Source organism: Tasmannia lanceolata, unplaced genomic scaffold, assembly GCF_043159265.1.
Source record: "Tasmannia lanceolata isolate RefF3 unplaced genomic scaffold, GAP_Taslan_0.1 ptg000008l, whole genome shotgun sequence".
Lineage (NCBI taxonomy): Eukaryota > Viridiplantae > Streptophyta > Magnoliopsida > Canellales > Winteraceae > Tasmannia > Tasmannia lanceolata.
This window is the reverse complement of record NW_027518685.1, coordinates 34543548-34568228: the sequence shown is the minus strand read 5'-3', so window position 1 is coordinate 34568228 and position 24681 is coordinate 34543548. Positions and strand designations below refer to the sequence as shown.

General features: G+C 43.6%; 1 protein-coding gene across 5 annotated transcripts; it reads left to right on the top strand.

Moving 5' to 3' along the window:
- Positions 1–2578: 2578 nt before the first annotated feature.
- Positions 2579–24430, top strand: LOC143885268 (glycolate oxidase 1-like). Of its 5 annotated transcripts, none has more exons than XM_077389345.1 (12): positions 2579–3302; positions 16049–16218; positions 17032–17156; positions 17332–17378; positions 18162–18239; positions 18377–18501; positions 18572–18638; positions 18718–18780; positions 22973–23042; positions 23141–23241; positions 23684–23788; positions 23996–24430. In XM_077389345.1, the coding sequence occupies exons 2-12, from the start codon at positions 16082–16084 to the stop codon at positions 24179–24181; spliced, it is 1104 nt and encodes a 367-aa protein (XP_077245460.1). In that variant the 5' UTR covers positions 2579–3302; positions 16049–16081; the 3' UTR covers positions 24182–24430. The 5 variants fall into 5 exon arrangements, with proteins under 5 accessions (XP_077245460.1, XP_077245461.1, XP_077245463.1 ...); XM_077389346.1 differs by lacking the exon at positions 2579–3302 and adding an exon at positions 15139–15257; XM_077389348.1 differs by lacking the exon at positions 2579–3302 and adding an exon at positions 15519–15619.
- The last annotated feature ends 251 nt before the right edge of the window (positions 24431–24681 follow it).

Genomic DNA, 24681 nt, shown 5'->3' with positions numbered 1-24681 from the left:
TAACCGAATAACTGAACCGAACCGAATTGGTTTGGTCGGTTTGGTTCGGTTTCGGTTATTTTTTTTTGGAAATTCGGTTATTCAGTTTCGGTTTCGGTTATCTCAAAAAAAATTCCATTAACTGAATAACCAAAATTATGGATAAAAACCATTATCTTTCCAAAAAAAGTGCTATATGGTCACTTCGTAGGATGATTAAAACCATCCATTTGATTTATCGCAACTTAATTAGTTTGTGCTCAAAAAATCATTTCGATAGGATGACACTAGCCCTCCTATCAAAAACAAGATTTTGCTTTTTTTCCTCTTTTTCTCCCACTATTCGGTTATAACTGAATAACAGAATTTTTAATCGGTTCGGTTTCAGTTCGGTTTTTGGAAATTTCGGTTCGGTATCGGTTATCAAAATTTGATAACTGAAATTATTTCGGTTATCAAATTTCGGTCTATTCGGTTCGGTTATAACCGAACGAACACCCCTACCTTTACCTCCTTTGCAAAGATTTTTTATAAGCTTAGATGGCAGCCAGTAAAAGCTAAAGTCATATTATTTCTATGGCGGTAGAGAATTTTCATTAGCTAGAGGCTTATTTTTTTCCGCAGAATATTTTCCGGGCCCAGCATGCCTTTTGCTCATGGTCGACCTCACTTCTGGGCCCACTCGTAAGAGAGGGAGATACTGCCTCAACTGGGCCAAGCTTTCAAAAGAACATGTTTGGGCCTCGTTGGTTGGTAGGGAATATAGTTCATAATTTAACGACTCATCTGGGTGTTTGTTTTTCTCTATTGGAATGATGTCTAGTACCTAAGTCTGATGGCCATTATTCTTCTTTTAAACCATAATAATTGGTTGGTCATGGTTGGTATGGCTAATAATAGGGCCCTACTTTTCTTTTTATTTTTTGATACGTAACGTGGGGTTTGGCGGGGACCCCTACCGGTTTATTTATATGAGAAAGATGAAACAGTCAGCATACACAGACTCTAACCCTATCCTAAGAATAGAGGTACAAACCATAAGAAAATAGCAACAAGACCTATCCTTAGAAGCAGAATCTAAGGAAAGGAAGAAACAAAGAATCTTGAAAACACCTAACAACCAAGAGCTTCTATCATCTTCTGACTGTACTTCCTGTATCTCTGGCTCTTCCGCAAATTCTGATGGTTCTTTCTACTTCCCTCCTGCCACTTTTCATTTTTTTGGGGTTTCTTTTGTGATGAGGTTCTATCTTGGGTTGGAGACTTTGAATTTGATCTCTTTCTTCCATTTCGGATTGAGGGTCTTCTTCCATTTCTTCATTTTCATCAATTGTGATGCCTTGTTCATTATCCTTTAGAAGCCTAAAGGAGTTGGATATAGTGAACCCCTCAATAGGGCCCTACTTTGGGTCCCCTCACAACTATTGCAATTCAATTTGTTTGGCCAGACTTTAACCTGAAGCACCAAATCTACTACGCAATCTTTCTTGTATTTGAAGAATCGATGGCTATTAGTCACCAATTTGGTCATTGTCTCACTCCTGCAATTACACAAACTAGGGCTTCCCTTCTATGGATTACCTCTAGAGTACAATTGTTGAAAATCACCCTCAATTGTTTTAGAGATTTCTAAAACCTTGATTTCTTACTTAAAATCCAAGATTCTAAAGAGAAGCGAAACAGACGCTCTCTTCTTCTCTTGTCTCCCACACAAAATTTTGAGGAAATCGAAGATTCTAAAATCCGCGAATCCGAACAGCCCCTAGATAAACATGCAAATGCTGAAATTCCTCTTTGCTCTCCCGCTTGCATGTCGAGGGGAAAGATAACATTAAAACTTGAAATCATAAATTGGTTGATCAGGAGATTAGGTGATCAAGGGATGCCCTCTTTGCCGTGAGGGTTCTACTATTTATAAGCCATCTAGGGAGAGCCCAACAATGACAATGTGCCATTGTGTGCAATTTTTTTTTTACTTTTTGCAAATTTTCCTATTCTTAAGGGCTAGGCTTTCATCACTTTGATGTTGTAGCGAAAGCCTATTTTTAACTTCTGTCCCTTTCTCGGTCGTAGTCTCAGTCTCCTTAGCATTACTCACGATTTTATTATAATTTAATCCGTAACTTCAAGAATTTCTTCTTTTCCTAGAATTTATAAGTGGGATTTGCTAGCATCCATGGCATAAGGCATTTTGCGGATGGCCTATTGCACGTGAGAGCAGATACCTCATGAATGGAGACAAAATCTGCTGAAAAGTGAACCCATGTGGCTGCTATAACAAACAAGCAACAATTGAGCAAGAGTCAAACCAAGACACGGAAGAGGTGGAGGTCGATCTCATTGAAGAGGATTTGGGTAATCAACAAAAGCATGAGGAAAGAAACAGAGAGCACAGGATGAGGAATAAACCTGCGTAGATGGAGGATTATATCAGTAATTAGGAATAAGCAGATGATGATTAGTTAGTGGTTGTTAAACGCATTTGTTACAATCCTACATTTTGTCTTTTTGTGTGTTAAAAGAGAGTATGATGTTTGTTACGATTGGATGCTAGGTGTATAAAACCGTTAGTGACAGCCCTTTTATAGGAGTGGTCACAACGAATGAAGAATCACGAATGAAAAATCTTTTTCTCTCTCTCTACTCTCTTCTTTTTCTTTCCCCTTCATTCGCCAGTTTCAGTGAACTTTAGAATTCCGATCTGGGTTCATGACATTGGTGCTTTCATCGAGTCTTCGTCTTCCATTTTACTCTGTATTCAAGCAATGGCGGACAACACACGAGCTCAATCGAAGATCGACGAACAATTCAAACAACATCAGTAACAACTCAACGAATTGCGTCTCCTCCAATCGCAAAAACACGAGGAGCTGGTGACCATGATCAAATAGTTGAAGATCAAACCTCAGACAACCTATTTACAGCGAACCAATGGCGACGATCACTCATCTAGTAGCTCTGAGGATGGAATAGTTCCATTCCAAACAAATTTTAGCAAATTCATTCCGATGGATGTACCAAAATTTGATGGGACCGATCCAATCGGATGGGCATTCAAGATCGAACAATTCTTCAGTTATTACAGCACACCTGAAGATCAGCGAATGGCCATTACTTCTTTTCACCTCGAAGGTCCTGCTCTCTCCTGGATCCAATGGGCCAAAGCAAACAATCTCTTGCATTCATCGAAGGGCTTCCTTGACGCTATCCAACTCCGATTTTGACCAACTCTCTATGAGGACCACGAAGGAGACTTAGCGAAACTTCATCAAACGTCATTAGTGGAGGATTATCAAACCAGATTTGAAGAATTATATAATAAGGTCAGTGGACTTTCCGAATCATTTCTTATTAGTTTTTTTATTTCCGGGCTTAAACCAGATCTGAAGAGAGAATTACTAGTTTTACATCCTAGTTCTCTATTACAAACAATTTCCTTAGCACGGATTTATGAACAAAAATATGAAGACATGAGGAAATCATGGAAGCTAGCTTGGCCTAAACCTGTAGGAGGACCTGGTATACTACCAACACCTTCTATCCCCCTGTTAAGGCACTTCCTGCCCCTCCACTGAAACAAATTCCAGTAAGAACAAGACAATTAACAAAGGATGAAATGAAATTTAAGAGGGAAAAAGAAGTTTGCTATTACTGTGATGAGAAATATGTCCCCGGACATGATTGTCGACGAAGATTATATCATCTTGATGCGCCGGAAGAGGAATCAGAGCATCTCTTTGAAGAAGGCAATGACGATACCCAAATTGATCATACTGAAGAGTTAACAGTAGAAAAGTCAGCCGAAATTAGCTTTCGTGCTATGGTGGGACAACAAAATCCAAGTACAATTCGAGTAACTGGGGTAAGTGCTACGAATTCCATTCATGTACTGATAGACAGTGGTTCTACCCATAACTTTGTCAAAGAAAAGGTTGCCAAATCACTGAATTGGCCTATCATGACTACTACACCCTTCAAAGTCCTCTTTGGTAATGGTGATTATCACTTTTGCAATAAAAAAAATGTGTTAATGTCAAGCTTGCTTTCCAGAATCATGAGTTTCCATTAGATCTATTCATACTGCCTATCAAAGGAGCGGATGTCGTTTTGGGCATACAATGGTTAGCAGAACTGGGGCCTATTCTAGGTGTCAACAATGGAATTTACTTGGCAGGGGAAACCTGTAAAAATTGCTGGCGAGGCAGAATTGAACCCTTGTCCCCTCAAGGCTACTCAACTGAAGGGTTTGACCAAGGCAAATTCAATTGCTTCATGTTTCCAATAGATCTGCATTGATAATTCAGTTGCAAATTCTACTATGGCCGAACCCCAATCCATTGAAATTCCTGAGGGTTTACCAGTTGCAGTAACCATTGTTTTGAACCAGCTCCCAAAAGTGTTCTAACTACCAACAGGACTCCCACCTCCTAGAGACAGGGATCATCAGATTCACTTATTACCTGGTTCAACCCCGGTGCATATTAAACATATAGATACCCACACTTCTAAAAGAATGAAATTGAGAAATTGGTCCAAGAAATGTTGAAGACTAGAATCATTGTTCCCAGTCACATCCCTTACTCTTCCCTTACTCTTCCCCTGTTCTTTTGGTAAAGAAAAAAGACAACACGTGGCGTTTTTGTGTAGACTACAGAGCTCCAAATTCTATTAAAATCAAAGACAAATTTCCAATACCGACCATTGATGAGCTTATGGGTGAATTACATGGAGCAGTGGTGTTCTCTAGACTGGATTTACAATTAGGTTACCATCAAATTCGAATGAGAAATAAAGATTGTGCTAAGACTGCTTTTCGAACCCATGAGGGCCACTACGAGGTTTCGATCATGCCATTTGGCCTCATTAACGCCCCCTCAACCTTTCAAAGCACCATGAACACGATCTTCAAGCCCTTTCTAAGTAGGTATGTCATTGTTTTCTTTGATGACATCTTAGTTTACAGTCACTCTATGGATGATCATGTGCATTACCTAACCTATGTTTTGGATTGTTTGCATACTAACAAATTATTCGTTAAATTGAGTAAATGCCATTTTTGTGAACACCAGATTGAATAGTTAGATCATCTGGTTTTGGGCGATGGTGTATAACCTGATCCTGACAAAATTCAAGCAATTCAAGCTTGGCATTGATTCTCTCCCAATTGGTTGGATCGTAGGTGCGATGATTTACTTCACGGGCGTCTCTGGTTCAAGTCCAGGATGGCCCAGCTGCGCCAGGGAAAAGAATCGAAGAAGCATCTAACTCCTTCATGCATGCTCCACTTGGCTTGGGGGGATATAGCTCAATTGGTGGAGCTCCACTCTTGCAATTGGGTTGTTACAATTATGGGTTGGATGTCTAATTGTCCAGGCGGTAATGATAGTATCTTGTACTTGAACCACCTACTAACCTGAAGCAATTGAGAGGTTTCTAGGTCTTATAGGTTACTATAGGAGATTCATCCATCATTATGCTACCATCGCATCTTCTCTTACCAATTTCTTAAAGAAAGATGCTTTCAACTGGTCTTCCAAAGCTCAATTAGCCTTCGACAAATTGAAATTATTAATGACATAGCTTCCAGTGCTCGCATTACTGAATTCAATGGTTTCAATAAATTCCCTGTAATAGTTCCTCTTGGCCTAGATCTAGAACTACCCTCAATGGTTTGTGTAGCCATAAATCCTATTGCATTGGTTGAGATCTGTTGACTTTGTACACTATTCTGTTGTAAATAAATGATCTTCTCATAACGTAGATCAGTCGTAGTCTTTACCAAAATTTTCACAAGATTTTATTCTGGAGATAGATGCATCCAGCATTGCAATTGGAGCAGTTCTAATGCAAAACAAGCACCCAATTGCTTACTTCAGTAAGAAAATGTCACCCGCCATGTGAGCTTCAGCTTATGTGAACGAATTGTTTGTTATCACGGAAGCAGTGAAAAAGTGGCGACAATACGTACTCGGGAGAAGGTTTATTATATATATATATATATATATATATATATATATATATAGAGAGAACATTTCCTACACACTTGTGTAGGTAAGTTACCTACACACTAGCTTAAAATACAGTGGAGGCCCACATTGTTTGGGTGATCCAAACAATTCATTTGAATGGTCCTCACATAGATAGGGTGTCCACAAAAAATCGGATCCATAGGATCATCCCAACCCTACGATTTGTGGAGGTAAAATGGACGTGTATAAACCTTCACAAATTAGTCCATTTTTTGCCTCCATAGTTTGAATGGTTAGGATGATCCTATGGATCTGATTTTTTGTGGACACCCTATCTATGTGAGGATCATTCAAATGAATTGTTTGGATCACCCAAATAATGTGGGCCCCCACTGTATTTTAAGCTAGTGTGTAGGTAACTTACCTACACAAGTGTGTAGGAAATGTTCTCTCATATATATATATATATATTGATCATTGAAGCTTGAAGAATTTGATGGCACAAGTCATACAGACTCCAGAGCAACAACAATATCTTTGCAAGTTGTTAGGATACAACTACACCATTGTGTATAAGGCAGGCAAAGAAAACCAGGCCGTTGATACTTTATCGAGATTCGAGGAAACCCTTCCTATCTTAACCACAGTTTCTTCCTGCCAGATGCAATTGGCAGGATCTAAGCCAGTCTTCGACATTTCTGCGCAGACGAGAGAATGTTACCGACCTTGAATTACTCTAGATACATGATCAAATTGGCAAAGGAATTGCTACTTCCAACTTCACGAGGCGGAATGGGCTCATCTTCCATAACCACATATTATTCATGGGCTCTAATTCTCCATTACGATCCCAAATAATATATGAATTTCACAGTACAGCTCAGGGATGTCATTCTGGGGGTACTATGAACGATTAAGAAAATCTCTGCCAGTTTTTTCTAGTTCAAAATGTGAGCTGATGTTAAACAATTTGTGAAAGATTGTCTCATATGCCAGCAAAGCAAATATTCCACTACTCCACCGCTGGGATTGTGACAACGTTTACCCATACCTAACAGGATCTGGGAGGATATAACAATCATTACTAGATTGCCTCTTTCTAATGGGTTCACTACGATACTAGCAGTCATTGACTGGTTTTCCAAATACATATAGGGGCTCTACCAACAAGTTTCAACGCTGTCAAGGTGGCTAAACTCTTCACAGAGATGGTGGTTAATCTCCATGGAATGCCAGAGTCCATTGTATTTGACAGAGAGCACATCTTCATCAATAAGTTCTAGTCAGAATTTTTCAAATTGAGCGGAACCTCTTTAGACATTTCCGCAACATATCACCCCTAAACGGATGGACAATCCGAAGTCTTAAACCGATGTGTTGAGAAATATTTAAGAGCTTTCTCACAAGACAACCCGGAGCATTGCATGCTTATTTGTTATGGGCTGAATACTCTTACAACATTTCATTCCACACTGCCATACAATGACCCCTTTGAAGTGTTGTATGGAAGACCACCTCCAACATTACCAACATATATTCCAAGCTCATCTCACATTGAAGCAGTTGATATATAATTGAGGCAACGAGATGCTATTTTGGTTCGACTCAAGACTAATTTGGCTCAAGCCAAATCTAGAATGAAATGCACAGCGGATCAAAAGCGCATGGACAAACAATTGGATGCAGGCACCTGGGTTTTACTCAAACTCCAACCTTACCAACAACAATCTGTTGCTAATAGATCATCTCAGAAATTGAGTAAGAGATTCGATGGGCCTTACGAGATTATTGCCAAAGTGGGAAAGGTTGCTTACAAGTTGAAATTGCTGGAAGGAAGCCAAATTCACCCTGTTTTTCACATTTCCCAGCTTAAACATTTTCATGGGCCAACACCACAATCACCTTGCAATTTACCTGCTCAAAGTGTTAACAATCAACTACGCATTTCTCCTTTAGCCATTTTGGGAGCAAGAACTGTGCTCCAGCAAGATAAATCAGTGACCCAAGTACTTGTCCAATGGAGTAGGCTTCTACCAAAGGACACATCTTGGGAAAATTTGACGGACCTACAGTTGGAGTATCCGCACTTAAACCTTGAGGACAAGGTTAATTTTCAAGGGATGGGCAATGATAGCAAACAAGCAACAACTGAGCAAGAGTCAAACCAAGACACGGAATAGGTGGAGGCTGATTGCATTGAAGAGGATTTGGGTAATTGTTAGGTCTAAAATTGGTAACAGGTTATGGTAGGGCCTGAAGGGCTGATCTGGGCCTGAAGGGCTGATCTGTGCCTGAAGGGCTGATCTGGGCCTGAAGGGCTGATCTGGGCCTGAAGGGCTGATGGAGTCCTGCGCTGCACAAGAGCACAGACAAGAAGACAAAGGGTCAAAAGACCAACCCGGAGTGGTGCTCCGGACGGGCGCTTCGACACTCAAGTCAGTATGAGCAGGAGTGCAAAGCAATGTCAGAGCAAAAGCTTAGGGTTTTGATTTTCAGATCCCTCACCTTAGCACAAGTGAAGGCTATTTATAGTGATTCTGAGCCACCTGTAGAGGACAGGTGGTAGTTCTGAGCCACCTGTCCAGGACAGGTGGTGGCCTCTGTATGGACCACGTCTCATACCTAGGAAGGGTAGGTGGAAGTCCCTGATTGGTCCAGGTGTCACACCTAGCAGGGACAGGTGTTGGCTTTGCAACGGTCCCTGTGAAGGCCACGTGTCAACAGCCAGTTGGTTGCTGAGTTCGGACCTCATCAGTGCTGAGTTCGGACCCATCAGTGCTGAGTCCGGACCCCATCAGTTGCCCCCTGGTTCTCCGAGTCGTGATAGCGGCTAGGGGAAGCAAAAAGGGGTTAAAACAGCATCTGGCCGGCCTTAAGGCCTCTGGGCAGCTGAGGCAGGCCTCAGGCAGGGGCCAGAAAAAACCGCGGCGGCCAGGGGCCTCTGGGCGGCCTGGTCTGAAGGAGCACGGCCGGGCAGGAGCCCTTGTGCAATCCAGTCCGACCGAAATTTGAACCAGAAGTCTGGCCGACCAAACTTCCTGAGCGTCGTGTCCGGGCAGATCTCCTGGACGGGGGCGGCTAGGCAGGACAGGTCCTCTGTCGCCTAGTGAGTGCGCCGTATCCTGTCCGGCTTCGGCTAAGCCTTCTGGGCGGCTAGGCCGGGCAGAATTTGCACTGGAGGTCTGTCCGGCCGAGCCCTTCTGGGCGGCTCGGCCGGGCAGAAGTTGCACTGGAGGTCTGTCCGGCCGAGCCCTTCTGGGCGGCTCGGCCGGGCAGAATTTTGTCTTCTAGCGAACGCGTCATATCCTGTCCGGCTAAGCCTTCTGGGCGGCTAGGCTGGGCAGGTCTTTTGTCGCGTAGCGGTTGCGCCATATCCTGTCCGGCTTCGGCGAAGACGTTGGACGGCCAGGCCGGACAGGTCTTTTGTCTTCTGGCGAACGCGTCATATCCTGTCCGGCTAAGCCTTCTGAACGGCTAGGCCGGGCAGGTCTTTTGTCGCGTAGCGGTTGCGCCATATCCTGTCCGGCTTCGGCGAAGACGTTGGACGGCCAGGCCGGACAGGTCTTTTGTCTTCTGGCGAACGCGTCTTATCCTGTCCGGCTAAGCCTTCTGGACGGCTAGGCCGGGCAGGTCTTTTGTCGCGTAGCGGTTGCGCCATATCCTGTCCGGCTTCGGCGAAGACGTTGGACGGCCAGGCCGGACAGGTCTTTTGTCTTCTGGCGAACGCGTCATATCCTGTCCGGCTAAGCCTTCTGGACGGCTAGGCCGGGCAGGTCTTTTGTCGCGTAGCGGTTGCGCCATATCCTGTCCGGCTTCGGCGAAGACGTTGGACGGCCAGGCCGGACAGGTCTTTTGTCTTCTACAGAACGCGTCATATCCTGTCCGGCTAAGCCTTCTGGGCGGCTAGGCCGGGTAGGTCTTTTGTCGCGTAGCGGTTGCGCCATATCCTGTCCGGCTTCGGCGAAGACGTTGGACGGCCAGGTCGGACAGGTCTTTTGTCTTCTGGCGAACGCGTCATATCCTGTCCGGCTAAGCCTTCTGGGCGGCTAGGCCGGGCAGGTCTTTTGTCGCGTAGCGGTTGCGCCATATCCTGTCCGGCTTCGGCGAAGACGTTGGACGGCCAGGCCGGACAGGTCTTTTGTCTTCTACAGATGACCAGATTTTCTGGTCGGCCTGAGATGACCTCATTTTCTGGTCGGCCTGAGATGACCTCATTTCCTGGTCGGCCTGAGATGACCTCATTTTCTGGTCGGCCTGTGATGACCTCATTTTCTGGTCGGCCTGAGATGACCTCATTTTCTGGTCGGCCTGAGACCTCATTTTCTGGTCGGCCTGAGATGACCTCATTTTCTGGTCGGCCTGTGATGACCTCAGTTTCTGGTCGGCCTGAGATGACCTCATTTCCTGGTCGGCCTGAGACCTCATTTTCTGGTCGGTCCAAGATGACCAGGAAAAATATCCTGTCCGGCCATAGTATTGGACCGGAGTGAACCAAGCGGCTCCTTAACCCCAGTTTAAGAACTTGGATTTCATTGTGGGTGGTTTTTGGCCCCCGTACTCTCCTGGCCGGGAGTTAGCTCACAGCCATTTAGAGGCGAACCGAGGTGAACCACCAATGCAGGATCCCATTTTTCTGAACTCGGATTTCAGGTGGTTTTCCACGGGTGGTCCCTGGCCGGAATTGGGTTCCAAGCCATTTCGGGAAGGACCGGAGTGAACCACTGCTTGGATCCAAGTCTTCAGAACTTGGGCTTTATAAGGTGGTTTTTCACTGGGTGTCCTTGGCCGGAACTGGTCTCCAAGCCATTGCGGACGTGCCGGAGTGTACCACCGCTGAGCTACAGAGGTCTAAGTCTGCAAACACTGCAAACACTTAGAGCTGAGCTGAGGAGGTCTAAGTCTGCAAACACTTAGACTGAGAGCTAAGTCTGCAAACACTTAGAATCTTCAAGGTGGGTTTCCACTGGGGCGGGTCCTTGGTTGGAACTGATCTCCAAGCCATTGTGGACGTGCCGGAGTGTACCACCGCTGGGCTGCAGAGGTCTAAGTCTGCAGACAGGTTCTACACTCGGGGGGCCCGTGGCTGGAACTGACCTCCAAGCCATTGCGGACCGGCCGGAGTGAACCTCTGCACCGCTGCTGAGTCTGCGCTGCAAACAGGTTCTACACTCGGGGGGCCCTTGGCTGGAACTGACCTCCAAGCCATTGCGGACCGGCCGGAGTGAACCTCTGCACCGCTGCTGAGTCCGCGCTGCAAACAGGTTCTACACTCGGGGGGGCCCTTGGCTGGAACTGACCTCCAAGCCATTGCGGACCGGCCGGAGTGAACCTCTGCACCGCTGCTGAGTCCGCGCTGCAAACAGGTTCTACACTCGGGGGGCCCTTGGCTGGAACTGACCTCCAAGCCATTGCGGACCGGCCAGAGTGAACCTCTGCACCGCTGCTGAGTCCGCGCTGCAAACAGGTTCTACACTCGGGGGGGCCCTTGGCTGGAACTGACCTCCAAGCCATTGCGGACCGGCCGGAGTGAACCTCTGTACCGCTGCTGAGTCTCTGCAAACAGGTTCTACACTCGGGGGGCCCTTGGCTGGAACTGACCTCCAAGCCATTGCGGACCGGCCGGAGTGAACCTCTGCACCACTGCTGCTCTCTAAGTCTGCAAACACTTAGGCTGAGAGCTAAGTCTGCAAACACTTAGAGTTTGATTGGAGGAGCTGGCATATATTAGTGACTCAAAAGTGAGGGACACAGTTTAGTGACAACTCCACTTTATTTCTTTTTGAAATTTCATTACAGAGATTCTTTACAGGCCTTCAAGCATTGGCTCTGAGGAACTCAACAAGATTCTGCTGCGCGGCCTCTGACAAGGCAGAGCCGATCCGGACAAGCCTCTGGTCGTCATCGCTGTAGAAAGGGATCTGGGCTTCATCCCTTAGATCAAACAGTTCGATTGGCAGAGACTCGGACGCATTCTTCCCTTTCAGTGCCGCTGCATAGCACCGCCTCGACTGGGGCTGATCCCCTCTGATTTCCCCTATGCCTCCTGGTGTAGTAAACTTCATCTTCTGATGATAGGCGGAGGGAACAGCTCGGAGGAGATTCTGGCCGGGGCGTCCCAGGATCGCATTGTAGGCCGACTTGGTCCTTACCACCAAGAAGTTCACCATGGCGAAGGACTGGAAGGGCGGCTCCCCGATAAGAACTGGAAGCTCGATCTGCCCTTCAACTTTGACAACTTCTCCGGAGAACCCGAACAGATCAGAGTTGGCCGGCTTCAGACGGTCAGTTCCGATCAGCATCCGCTCGAAGGCGTGATAATAGAGGATGTCTGCGGAGCTCCCGTTGTCGACCAAGATCTTCTTCATTTCCCAGTTCGCCACCAGCATGGTGATGACCAGGGCATCATCATGCGGGAGGATCAGGCCGTCGAGATCTGCATCTGAAAAGGATATCACGTTCTCTAGCCTGGCCTTATTGCTGCAGGTATGGACGGCGTTGACCTGCCGGGCATAAGTCCTGCGGGCTGATGAAGAGGTTCCTCCTGCGGTCGGCCCTCCTGAAATGGTACCAATAACACCATGAGGTTGAGGTTGAGGTACCTGAGGAGGGGGGCTGGCCAGGGCAGGAGCTTGGATGTGGTCGCCCAGAGGTTGAGCGCCCCGGGGGCTTCTGCCTCTGGGCCTCGGCTTGTCCTTGCGTTCTCTTCTGTTGTCATCATTTTTTAAATACCTTCCGAGGTACCCTCTGCTGATCAACTGCTCGATCTCCTCCTTCAAATGAAGGCACGCATTGGTGTCGTGACCGTGATCCTTGTGGAACCTGCAGTACTGGGACATGTTTCTTTTCGCCGACGAGGTCTGCCTCTCCGGCCACCGGATGAAATCCTCTTCCCGAATGGCTGCCAGGATACGTGCTCTGGACGCGGTCAGCCGCGTGTAATGCTCTCTCGGGTGGGGGCTTCTCTCCTTCTTCTGAGATTTATCATCCCTACGCTACTTGGTAGGGTTCTTCTCCTCAGGCCTTCTCTTGCTAGCAGAGTCCAGGGCGGCGAGAGTTTCCTCCACCGAGATGTACTCCTCCGCCCCGGCCATCAGGTCTGCGAGGGACTGCGGATTGCGCCGGGCCACTGCTCGTCTGAAGTCAGTTGATCGAACGCCGGCCAGAAGGGCGTTCGTGGCCGCGGAGGGATCCAGGTTGGGAACCTGAAGAGCTTCCCTGTTAAAGCGACCGACGAACACTTTCAAGGCCTCATCATCTCCCTACCTGAGGGCCATCAGCGAAGCGGTCGTCTTCCTGGGTCTTCTGCTGCTCATGAAATGGCGGGCCAGGTCATCCCCAAAATCATCAAAATTGTCCACTGACCTGGGTTTAAGCCGCGAGTACCAGTCCCGCGCTGCTCCGGTCAACGTGGTGGGGAACGCCCGGCAAAGGAATCCATCCGACGCCTCGTGGAGGAGCATTGTGGTCCTGAAAGTCTCCAGGTGGTCCACGGGGTCGGTGGTCCCGTCATACTGCGGAATCTGCGGCATCTTCCAGCCCGCAGGGGCCTCTGCGCTGAGCACTCTGTCCGAAAATGGTTGAGCACTTGTGAAGATCCGGGAGGCAGGTCGGCCCTGCTCTCTGGTGAGCTCTTCGATCTGGTGGTCGATCTGCTGGATCCTTCGCAACACCGGGTCCTCTCTTTCCTCAGCCCGGTGGACGGGCCTCTCTCTCCTTGCTGGCGGGCTCATAGCCGATCCGGACTGACTGGCCGGACTCCTTCGCCGGTGCCGCGATCCCTCTCCGTGCGTGGCGTCTCTCTTGCTGCCATGCCTTTGTACGGAGGGAGATCGTGACCGGTGATGTAGGCGAGGCTCGGGGCGCACATGCTTGTCCCGGGAGAGGTGATCTCGTCTTGTAGAGTGACGAGTCTGCTCCCGGGGCGGAGGCGTGTGCTCTCTGCGGGAGCTTCCCCTCCTCTGGGCGGGCTGAGAGGCCTCGGCTGGGTGCTGCTAGAGTGCGGTGGCCGGATTCCTGAACTGCGCAATCACAGCAGTCATTTCTTGGAAAAGGGCCCGCATCTCCCTCGGGGTCGGGGTAGGGTCTGAACGGTCCGAGCGAGTCGGACTGCGCTCCCCTGGCGCCCCGACCTCTATCTGCGAGGCCAATCACTCGCTTCTTCCTTCGCGGGGGGCTGTAGCCCGGGTCGTCCGGGAGGTTGGCACATGCTTTCCGTTTTTTCCTACCATTGCTTAAGTGAGGTTCCGAACAGCTTTTTGTTGCGGGGTCCCACGGATGGCGCCAAATCTGTTAGGTCTAAAATTGGTAACAGGTTATGGTAGGGCCGGAAAGGCTGATCTGTGCCTGAAGGGCTTCAGGCTGATCTGGGCCTGAAGGGCTGATCTGGGCCTGAAGGGCTGATGGAGTCCTGCGCTGCACAAGAGCACAGACAAGAAGACAAAGGGTCAAAAGACCAACCCGGAGTGGTGCTCCGAACGGGCGCTTCGACACTCAAGTCAGTATGAGCAGGAGTGCAGAGCAATGTCAGAGCAAAAGCTTAGGGTTTTGATTTTCAGATCCCTCACCTTAGCACAAGTGAAGGCTATTTATAGTGATTCTGAGCCACCTGTCGAGGACAGGTGGTAGTTCTGAGCCACCTGTCCAGGACAGGTGGTGGCCTCTGTATGGACCAGGTCTCATACCTAGGAAGGGTAGGTGGAAGTCCCTGATTGGTCCAGGTGTCACACCTAGCAGGGACAGGTGTTGGCTTTGCAACGGTCCCTGTGAGGGCCACGTGTCAACAGCCAGTTGGTTGCTGAGTTCGGACCTCATCAGTGCTGAGTTCGGACCCATCAGTGCTGAGTCCGGACCCCATCAGTAATCAACAAAAGCATGAGGAAAGAAACAGAGAGCGTAGGATGAGGAATAAACCTGCGTGGATGGAGGATTATATCAGTAATAAGGAATAAGCAGGGGATGATTAGTTAGTGGTTATAGCAGTAATAAGGAATAAGCAGAGGATGATTAGTTAGTGGTTGTTAAATCCATTTGTTACAATTCTACATTTTGTCTTTTTGTGTGTTAAAAGAGAGAGTATGATGTTTGTTACGATTGGATGCCAAGTGTACAAAACCATTAGTGACAAGTGGTCATTACGAATGAAGAATAAGGAAGGAAATATCTTTTTCTCTCTCTCTCTCTCTCCTCTCTTGTTTTTCTTTCCCTTTCATTCGCCAGTTTCACTGAACCATAGAATTCCGATCTACGTCCATAACAGCTGCCCTCACATGCAAAAGGCCATCCGCGAAATGCCTTCTGCTATGGATGCTAGTAAATCCCTTTATAAGGAGCTTCAATTTTACTCTCTCGATTTTGTGCCATAGTATTGGATTGTTTCAAAGAATGCTAAACTGAAGGCTGTTGTTGCAAAAACCCAGATGCAAGAGTGCCCTGGTTGGACCATCTCACCCACGTGCAGGCGCCTTGCAGCTGGTTTTTTTTTTTCGAAGGGCGCCCTTCACTCTAGCACTCTCTTCTTTCTTTTGTCCTTTTCTTTTTCTTCTTAGAATCCTCACCAAAGACTAAAAACAGTATGAAAATGACCAAATCGTCGGTCATTTTCACTTTCATCTTTATTTTCAACAAAGAAGTTCCGTTTTGATTTGTCTTCCAATTTTACACGAGACAAATTGGTTGTGTTTTATTTTATGTCTATTTAACTATTTAAGCTGATTTTCGATGTTAGCATGTGTGCTTTTCAATGTGCTGTTTTAGTAGAACTTGAACCGCACGGTATATTTCTGTTCTTGTGCAAGCAAAATTTATCAGAAATTTGATCTGGGCTTTTTCTTTCTTTTTTATGATTTAGACTTTGATCTGAGACTCTATTTATCTTTTGCTCCTGCTGGGTTTAATGAAGAATTTGATCATATATTGTGTGTTTCTGTTTGAGAAAAAGTTTTATTTTTATTTTTTGGGAATGGTTGAGCAAGATTTGATTTTAAAATGGATTTTTTGGTTATTATGCTTTAGAAGATTTTGAACTGAGATTGAATTCTTTTTTCTGTCTTAGGGTGTTTGAGAAGAATTTGATTTGTGTGATTCTGAAACTGATTGTGTAGATTGTCTGGGAGAGCAAATAGTTACTTGTGAATATGGAGATAACCAATGTTACAGAGTATGAGGCCATTGCAAAGGAAAAGCTCCCAAAGATGGTGTATGATTACTTTGCATCAGGTGCAGAGGACCAATGGACTCTCAAGGAGAACATAAATGCTTTTTCAAGGATTCTGTCAGTTTTCTATTTATCTCTATTTTACCCTACTTCTGTATTTTCTATTGATAATGTTGCCGCTGATATCTGACATAAGGTTGAATGGGTCCCACTTGGAAGTAGGCCTAGGGTGGTGACCTGAGCTCACGGGCAAACAGTAGAAAACCACCCGGAGTTTGGACTCCAGAGGGGCTCTCCGATGCTCAAGTCAGAACTGACAACAGTAATATGAGCTCTCTGACGAGAACCCTGGAACTGACTGAATGCTAAAATGAACCCTGGAACTGACTGAATGCTAAAATGGTTAAAGTCCCATACTTTGGAGATTGTACCTCTATTCATCGGAAAGATCTGAGTCCTTACTTGACATTGGTTAGATGCCTGCCATGTGTCCACTCTTGATTGGTGGCATGTGTCCTATCCTGATTGGTGCCAAGTGTTCACTTCCGGTGGCGAATTTTACCCCCAATAGATAGAGTAGCAAAACTGAAAGTAACTTATTGATAGAATCTTATTTTTCTATTTTTCAAACATATGGGCTCATGGATAAAAAAAAATCTTGTATTTTCTCTTGATAGAATAACAAAAATGCAAGTAAAATATTGATAGAATCTTGATGTATCCATTTTTCAAACACATGGGGTTCATTAATAAAACTTGGAATCATATGAAATCCTCTTTTTCATGCTTTAGGTCTATCAAATGATACGGAGAATGGTAAAGATAACTTTTCCAAGCATTTTTAATTTGCCCCTAGGACTTCTTGTTCATATTGCAGTTGTCCTATGATTAAATCTTTCAGTACATGTTTTTTTCCCTATTGTGAAATAGGTTTCGGCCTCGAATACTCATTGATGTAACCCACATAGACTTGGCCACCACTGTCTTGGGTCATAAGATATCGATGCCCATTATGATTGCTGCAACTGCTATGCAGAAAATGGCTCACCCAGAAGGTAAGCCTTTTACTTTAACCTTGTTCTTATCATGGTTGAACGAAGACCTAAAAATTTAAAATTCATTTGGACTCCTAAACTTCGAGTCCACTTGGCAAGTTCTACAAATATTTGATTTATTGAAAAGAAAATATGAGTTGGATGTCAAAACTGAAGCTCTAATTTCACGCTACAGGGGAGTATGCAACAGCAAGAGCCGCGTCAGCAGCAGGCACAATTATGGTGTGTCATCTCATCTCTTAGTTTTTTTACTTTCCTTCTTCTTGTCTAATTATTATCTCTATCCGTCAAGCCTGTGGAATGGGAATAGTCTTTGCCTCTTATCTAGAGATAGTAAACAAACATTCATCCCCTATCTGTCAGATAACCACAACATTTTTGCCTGCAAGACAGGGCTATCTTTAACAATATGCTAACTTAACTTTGAAATTGTCCACAGTATTCTACTAAAGGGTTAAAATTGACTCAAGCAAGTGTACTCATGGGCAGTTTCCTAAGGGATCGTCTGACATATATACCACATAAAACCTGGTACAGTGTTACTGGAACATCTAAATTAAATGGACAGTGTCCACTATGAAGGTTATAATCAACTTTTGTGGTGCCCCCACTGGGATGAAACAAGACTGTCATAATGGATGGAAATATGTACAATGTTGCACTGATATTCTTTTAGCTGTAAGTGTCCTGGATGGTCAAGAAACCTACACTAGAGATAGACTTATAATATTTGCCACCGTAATGAGCTATCTAAGCACTATATATGGAAATATTTATGATCCAATTCTTGCCATTTATATGATTCTTAATATTCATCAATAACTTACTTTTTTGAGTAATGTTTTCATGTTCTATCTGACTCCCACCATAAATTTTGTTTACAAATCTCAACAGGTCTAGTCATTAATCACTAAAATCCAACATGGATTGCTGTTCTTCTCTTCATGGGTGATTATTACATGCAATGAATTATGTTTCTTATTCATTCATACATGGTTATTACAGACATTGTCATCAATGGCTACCTCTAGCATCGAAGAGGTTGCCTCGACAGGTCCTGGCATTTGGTTTTTCCAGCTCTACGTAAGTGTTTGATCTCATTTTGTTTCTCCTTTCTACTCAGTGTGTGTGATATGGGTTCAAAATGAAAATTTCCATGCATGTATATACTACTTGTGCACATCATTTCCCCTTTCATCAAAGAATGTTCTTCCTTTTAGGTCATCAAGGATAGGAATATAGTTACCCAGCTTGTTAGAAGAGCTGAAAATGCTGGCTTTAAGGCGATTGCCCTCACAGTCGATACTCCATTGCTTGGCCGTAGGGAAGCTGATATTAAAAACAGGTGTGTTCTTACTGGCACAAATGTTTGATTCATGCATCTCCAAACTTTCTCTTAATGGATTAAATTTCAGATTTAGTTTACCTCCACATTTGACACTGAAGAACTTGGAGGGATTGGACTTTGGCAAAATGGATCCGGTCAGTAACGAATAGACTTGGTGAATAACTGAATTGTCGTGTCGTATTGCTTTCAATATGCTTTTTTTATGTGATGCAGACAAATGAGTCTGGACTGGCCTCATATTTTGCTACACAAATCGATCAATCTCTAAGCTGGAAGGTATGCTTCATGGGCTCAAGGTTTGAAAGATCTTACACAGACTCGACTAGTTTGGCAAGAAAATTCATTAGTTAAGCCACCTCGTGAATTTAGTATAATTTAGTATATTTTTCTACTCATGTTTAAATTTAGTATAAATATATATCTAAAAAGAAATTCAAAACTTAATTTAATGTACTTTAGACCAATTATTATCTTTTTATCTTTTTGTACTTCTATAGTGACCTTGTTAGTATCCAATTCAGTTAATAGATTCATCAGGAGAATTATCTGAACCTGCGGATTTAAGGCCAATTTAATGCAATTCTTTTCTGAATATGTTCCATTACTTTCTACGGCTGGGTGTCATGGTAGAGTTGGGCAATTCCCTTGTGAACCTGGATCTCTTTTTAGCCATGGATGAGACTATATATATATATATATATATATATATATATATATATATATATTTATTTATTTGCAAAAGATAACTATATTAAGAGAGAGAAAAGATTACTAGTGCAAGTCAGCGGGCAAAGATTGCCCAATGTACAAGGAATCCCACAAGACCGCTGATTTGGCCAATCGATCTGCAAGATCGTTGGCACTTCTAGGATTATGGATAGAAGAAATAAATCTATCATCGTACTTGTAGAAATTTCATCCAAAAACTTAACTAATTTCCAAGGACCTACACTCTTACCTTGAATCCAAGAAATAACATTATATGAAACACCTCCACCTCTATTTTACCTTCCATCTTCTCCCTAAATATGCTCATGCCAAGTTGGATAGCCTGAACCTTGGCCTCCGTGGAGTCTGTTAATCCAATAGGACCTGAAAACACAAGTTTGATGACACCGTTGCAATCTCTGACACATCCCCAATTCCTACTTTGCCGGAGTTGCCAAGGGAGCAACTATATCAACATTGACCTAATAATGCACTCAACAGAGTTGTTCGCAACAAATTTCGCATGCATGAAAAAAGAGAATCACACACACAAAACAAATTAGGATCAAATTTCCCTCTTGCGAGAAGAGGTTTTATTAATTTTGGTAGGGATCGTACACTTCCGGTTCTATCGGCCGTTAATTACTTTTCTTGAAGAAGAAAACACCTCTGATTATCCATCAAGAGGTTCCCTATCTAAATACAACTTTTGATTATCATCCCAAAAAATGTCCTGGAGAGAGAATTTGACTGATGATTTTTGTTTTTGAGTTATTGACTCTTTTGTATAAGATTCTCCAGGAAGAGAGAAACCTTTGAGTCATCTCCGATGATTTTATTTAGACTCTTTTGTAAGAGAGTCCTCTGGAAGAGGAACTCCCTTGAGTCATTTCATCTTTCTCCTGGATCTCGAAAGAGAAAGGTAAATTTTTAATTTAGACTCTTTTGTAAGAGAGCCCTCCTGGAGAGGAACTCCCTTGAGTCATTTCATCTTTCTCCAGGAATCCCGACAGAGAAAGGTCTTCTGTCATCTTTCTCCCTGATCCTGGTAGAGAAAGGTCCTCTGTCATCTTTTGAGCCTTTTGGAAGAGACTTAAAAGATTTTCTTTCTTTTCATCTTTCTCTCCTGACCCGGTAGAGAAAGGTCTTCTTTGCTTTTTTAGCTTCCTAGACGAGATGAGTTTTTTATCACCTTCCTCCCAGAATCCTAGTAGAGGAAGGACCCCGGTAGAGAAAGGTCTTCGAGTTTCTTTATCATCTTTCTCCCCGGACCCGGTAGAGAAAGGTCTTCTTCACCTTTTGAGTCTCCTGGAAGAGACTCAAAAGGACTTCTCTCATTTTTAGATGAAGTCTGCAAAAATGGAAAGAGAACTGTTAGTTCTGGAAATCTTTACCTTTCTTTTCTTTCTCTGCTTCCTTCTTCTTGCTCTTCCTTTTCGTAACATTTTTCCTCTAAAGGATGCGATCCCTTTTCTCAAAGATCGGATATCTATTTATAGGACTCTCTTGAAGTGGTTGGCAACTGCCACCTCACCCCTTATCCCTCAACTTCACGATCTCCAGTTCCCCTTTTGTGGGGAGTTACGTACCTTTTTAAAAAAAAAAAGTGAACTACTCATTTCTTCCTTCGCGAAAGTTACTTTATTCCCTAAAGTTTAGGGGTTTCTCTTCCCTTAGTCGTAGGCTCCCTTTTTTTTCTCTTTATTAAAGTATTTTGAATTTATACTTATCCTTTTTCACTTTAGGGAATAAATTAACGTGTAGTCACCCGTCTTTTCTCTCTTCTTGATTTACTAAGGGATTTTATTACATTCCCTATTATAAAATTTCAAGTCCAACAAGAGTAATCCTAAAAATCTTGATGAGGACTAGCCCATGTAACCACATTGTATTTGATCTTCTAAGCTAGAAGGTAGGAGGAAATACACTCATCCTAAAAAATTTGAGTGTTTCTTTCTTGCCAGATCTCCCACATTATTTAAAAATAAAATAAAAAATCTCCCTCATTATTGAAAAGGGATGAGGCACCAAAGAATCTTTTATATAGAGCCTAAACCAACAATCTTCCAACTTAACAGGAGGAGGTTTTTGATTGAGTGCGATCCCACATATTGGTAGCCAAACCATTCATAAACTTGGATCCAAATCTTGTAGGATTCTCTACAATGTATCAATATGTGGTTGCAAGACTCTTCTTCCATCAAGCATAGAATGCACATGTTCGGCATGTTAATGCCTCGTTTCTTGATTCTGTCCAACGTGTTGATTTTGTTCCATACCACCGTCCAACAAAAAGGCTTGGATGTTTGTAGGCACCAAAGGGTTCCAAACCTTATTCTAGGGAAAGGAAGCAGCCAAAGGGCGGCCAAGGAACCTAGAAAACGACTTGACCAAGAAGGAACCTCTCGGGTACGGGGTCCAAATCCATCGATTCTGTTTAGCCTGAGAAATGAAACAATCTTCCAATGTAGAGAGATGGTTAATAAAACAATCAATATAAAGGCCTCTAAGATTCCTATTGAAGGTAATGTCCCAATCTATTCTAACCCCCACTCATTTATGGGATTCAAATACTGTTGCATTTTTTATTGGAAGCAAACCTACAGAGGCTGGCGAAAGCATGGGACAAAGGACAGACCCCTAACCATATGTCACTCCAAAATCCCACTCCCTTCCCAACCCGCCACCCTAAACCTAATCTCTTGATTAAAATCATTAGGCCCCATAGAAATTGATTTCTTGCTCCCGAGACTTGACCTCTACTTATTCTACCCACCAGCCGCCCCTCCTTGGACTCCTCATATTTGCTAGAAATAGTCTTCCTTAAAAGAGCATCTCTCTCTTTTCCAAAGCGCTAGAGCCACTTCCCCATTAAAGCTTTATTTTTTTTACTAGATTTCCAAGTCCCAGGCTGCCCTCAACTTTTGGGAGGCACACTGGTCGATGTTTTGTACTCTCAGGAACCATTGTCATCATAGATTACAAAATATAAGATGGTTTACGTCATCTTTGAAAGTTTACAACTTATGAAGTACCTCCCAATTCAGAGATTTCTTACTTCCAAACAGCATCAGCATCATGCTTTTTCCACAACGATTTAAAACATGGAAACGCATTGTCCATCAGGCACTGTAAAACTTGTTTGTTATTCAGACAACAAAATTTTTTTACTCTGAAAATAGAGATTTGATAAAAATCATCGACTCACCTGACTCAACTTTGTTTTACCTTGGCTGAATTGTCATTTGAGGCTTGAGTTTTCCCTACCAAGTCAATCAAAAGTCAAAACTCCTTTTTCTCACCCAAGTTAATGCATACTGTGTAAATCATTGAATTGCCCTAGTCAAATCCCTTATATCCATCCAAGTTCTCATCTGATCCTGAGTTTCCAAGCACTTTCTGATACAGATCAGGAGATACATAATAATAGAGGATGGTACTTAAATAAAATCGTGTATAAAATCGCAACCCCGATGGTTTGGGGACATCTTGTCCCCCCACTTTGTATTCTCGGATATTTTTGGAATTTAATAAAATCCTTATTTGCAGTCATTTGGAACAAATGTAAGGCGATCTACATTTCATTTTGACAAAATTGAATTAATCTACCAAGTTTATGTAAATATTATATGTTAATAAAAACAAAAAAGAAATATCCCATATCAAGTGGTGGTTTGAATTTTAAACACGAGCCATAACAGCTGGGAACAGAGATGACATGAACATCCTTCTGAGATGGATTCTTTTGGGGTTTGGACAGGATGTGAAGTGGCTGCAGTCAATAACGAAACTACCAATCCTGCTGAAGGGTGTTGTGACAGCTGAGGATAGTAAGAATTTATATGTTTAATTGAATTACTTTGGTCTAATAGATAAGCTTCTCAACGATCTTCTATGACATAACCTTTGTCCTATACTGACCGTGCAGCTAGAATAGCGATACAAGCCGGAGCAGCTGGTATCATCGTGTCCAATCATGGAGCACGACAGCTTGATTATGTTCCAGCAACTATCAGCTGTCTGGAAGAGGTAAATATCCTTCTAATTAGATTGCATAGTGTATACTTTTTCCTTTATCTGGCAATATAACTAGTATCAGGACTAGCCTTTTTGGATAGTTTAGCTACTCTCTGGTTTCTCATAAACTGCTAGTACTTCCCTCAAGCTCAATCATAGTACTATATAACTTTTTTACCAAGGCTTTAATCTAACAAGTATACCTTACTTATTTTTGTTTACCTAATTTGAAAATGGGGCATTAAGGCCTCTTTGGAAGCCTTTTTTTTTTTTTGAATGGTCAAAACTAGTATAACCATTATTTGCAAATATATTTAACTTCAAAATCATTACATATAAGATTATAGCCAAATAATTTTTAGACTTATCTGAAAAAGCCCTTTACCCATGAAGCTTATATGGTGTATTTGTCTAGGTTAGAAGTTTATTGATTCTCAAGAAATCTTTACTTCAGGTTGTTAAAGCTGCACAAGGCCGAGTTCCTGTGTTTCTTGATGGAGGGGTTCGTCGAGGAACAGATGTCTTCAAAGCATTGGCTCTAGGAGCATCTGGTGTATTCGTAAGTAACAGTCGAACTCTTCGACCACGTCTTCCTTTTGTCACCCTCTTAACTGTATAGGTTCACAAATATTTGTTTAATATGTCTTGATTATTGGGCTCCTCTATTCATATTAAAAGAGCTTATTTTCTGATGTTTGATGATGCTTCACTCCCTCCCTCATTCCTATCTATCTGGCACTAAATTTGACCCTGATCTGAATCTCAGATTGGAAGGCCAGTGGTGTTCGCTTTGGCTGCCGAAGGCGAAGCTGGTGTGAGAAAGGTCCTCCAAATTCTCCGAGATGAATTCGAGTTGACAATGGCTTTAAGCGGATGCTGCTCTCTTAAGGATATTACTCGCAATCACATAGTGACCAAGGGAGACATGCTTCGCGCCGTAGCCAGGTTATGAAGAACTTTGACTTGAAGATTGTCGCGGCGGAAGCATTCGGAAAAGGTGAATGTCACCTTCTTCAACCTGATAGAAGAAGAACACCGTCTTCTTTGATAAAAACCCTCGAATCTACAAGGAAAACATAGGAAAACTGAAACTGTATTATTATTATTCCATCAAAGATCTGCTTTCTACATACTGTACATCCATATTTATAGATTTTCAAACAATATCTTTAACTATAATTAGGATAAATTTTCTTCCTAATCCAACTCTATCTCATGCTAACTAATTAAAGAGACCCAAAATAATAATAAAAACTTCCTACATGTCCTACATCAGATCCCCGTCACTTGAAAGAAACATGTCCGGGTGATAGAACTGTTTCGCCATGGAAACAATTCAATATATCCTTGATTTTCTTCTCTTTAGATCAAAAGAGTGCTCTGGCTTTAGTTTTACATACATGTTTCACTGTTGTAGATAAAGAAATTTGTTCAATATTATCTTCTCTCTTG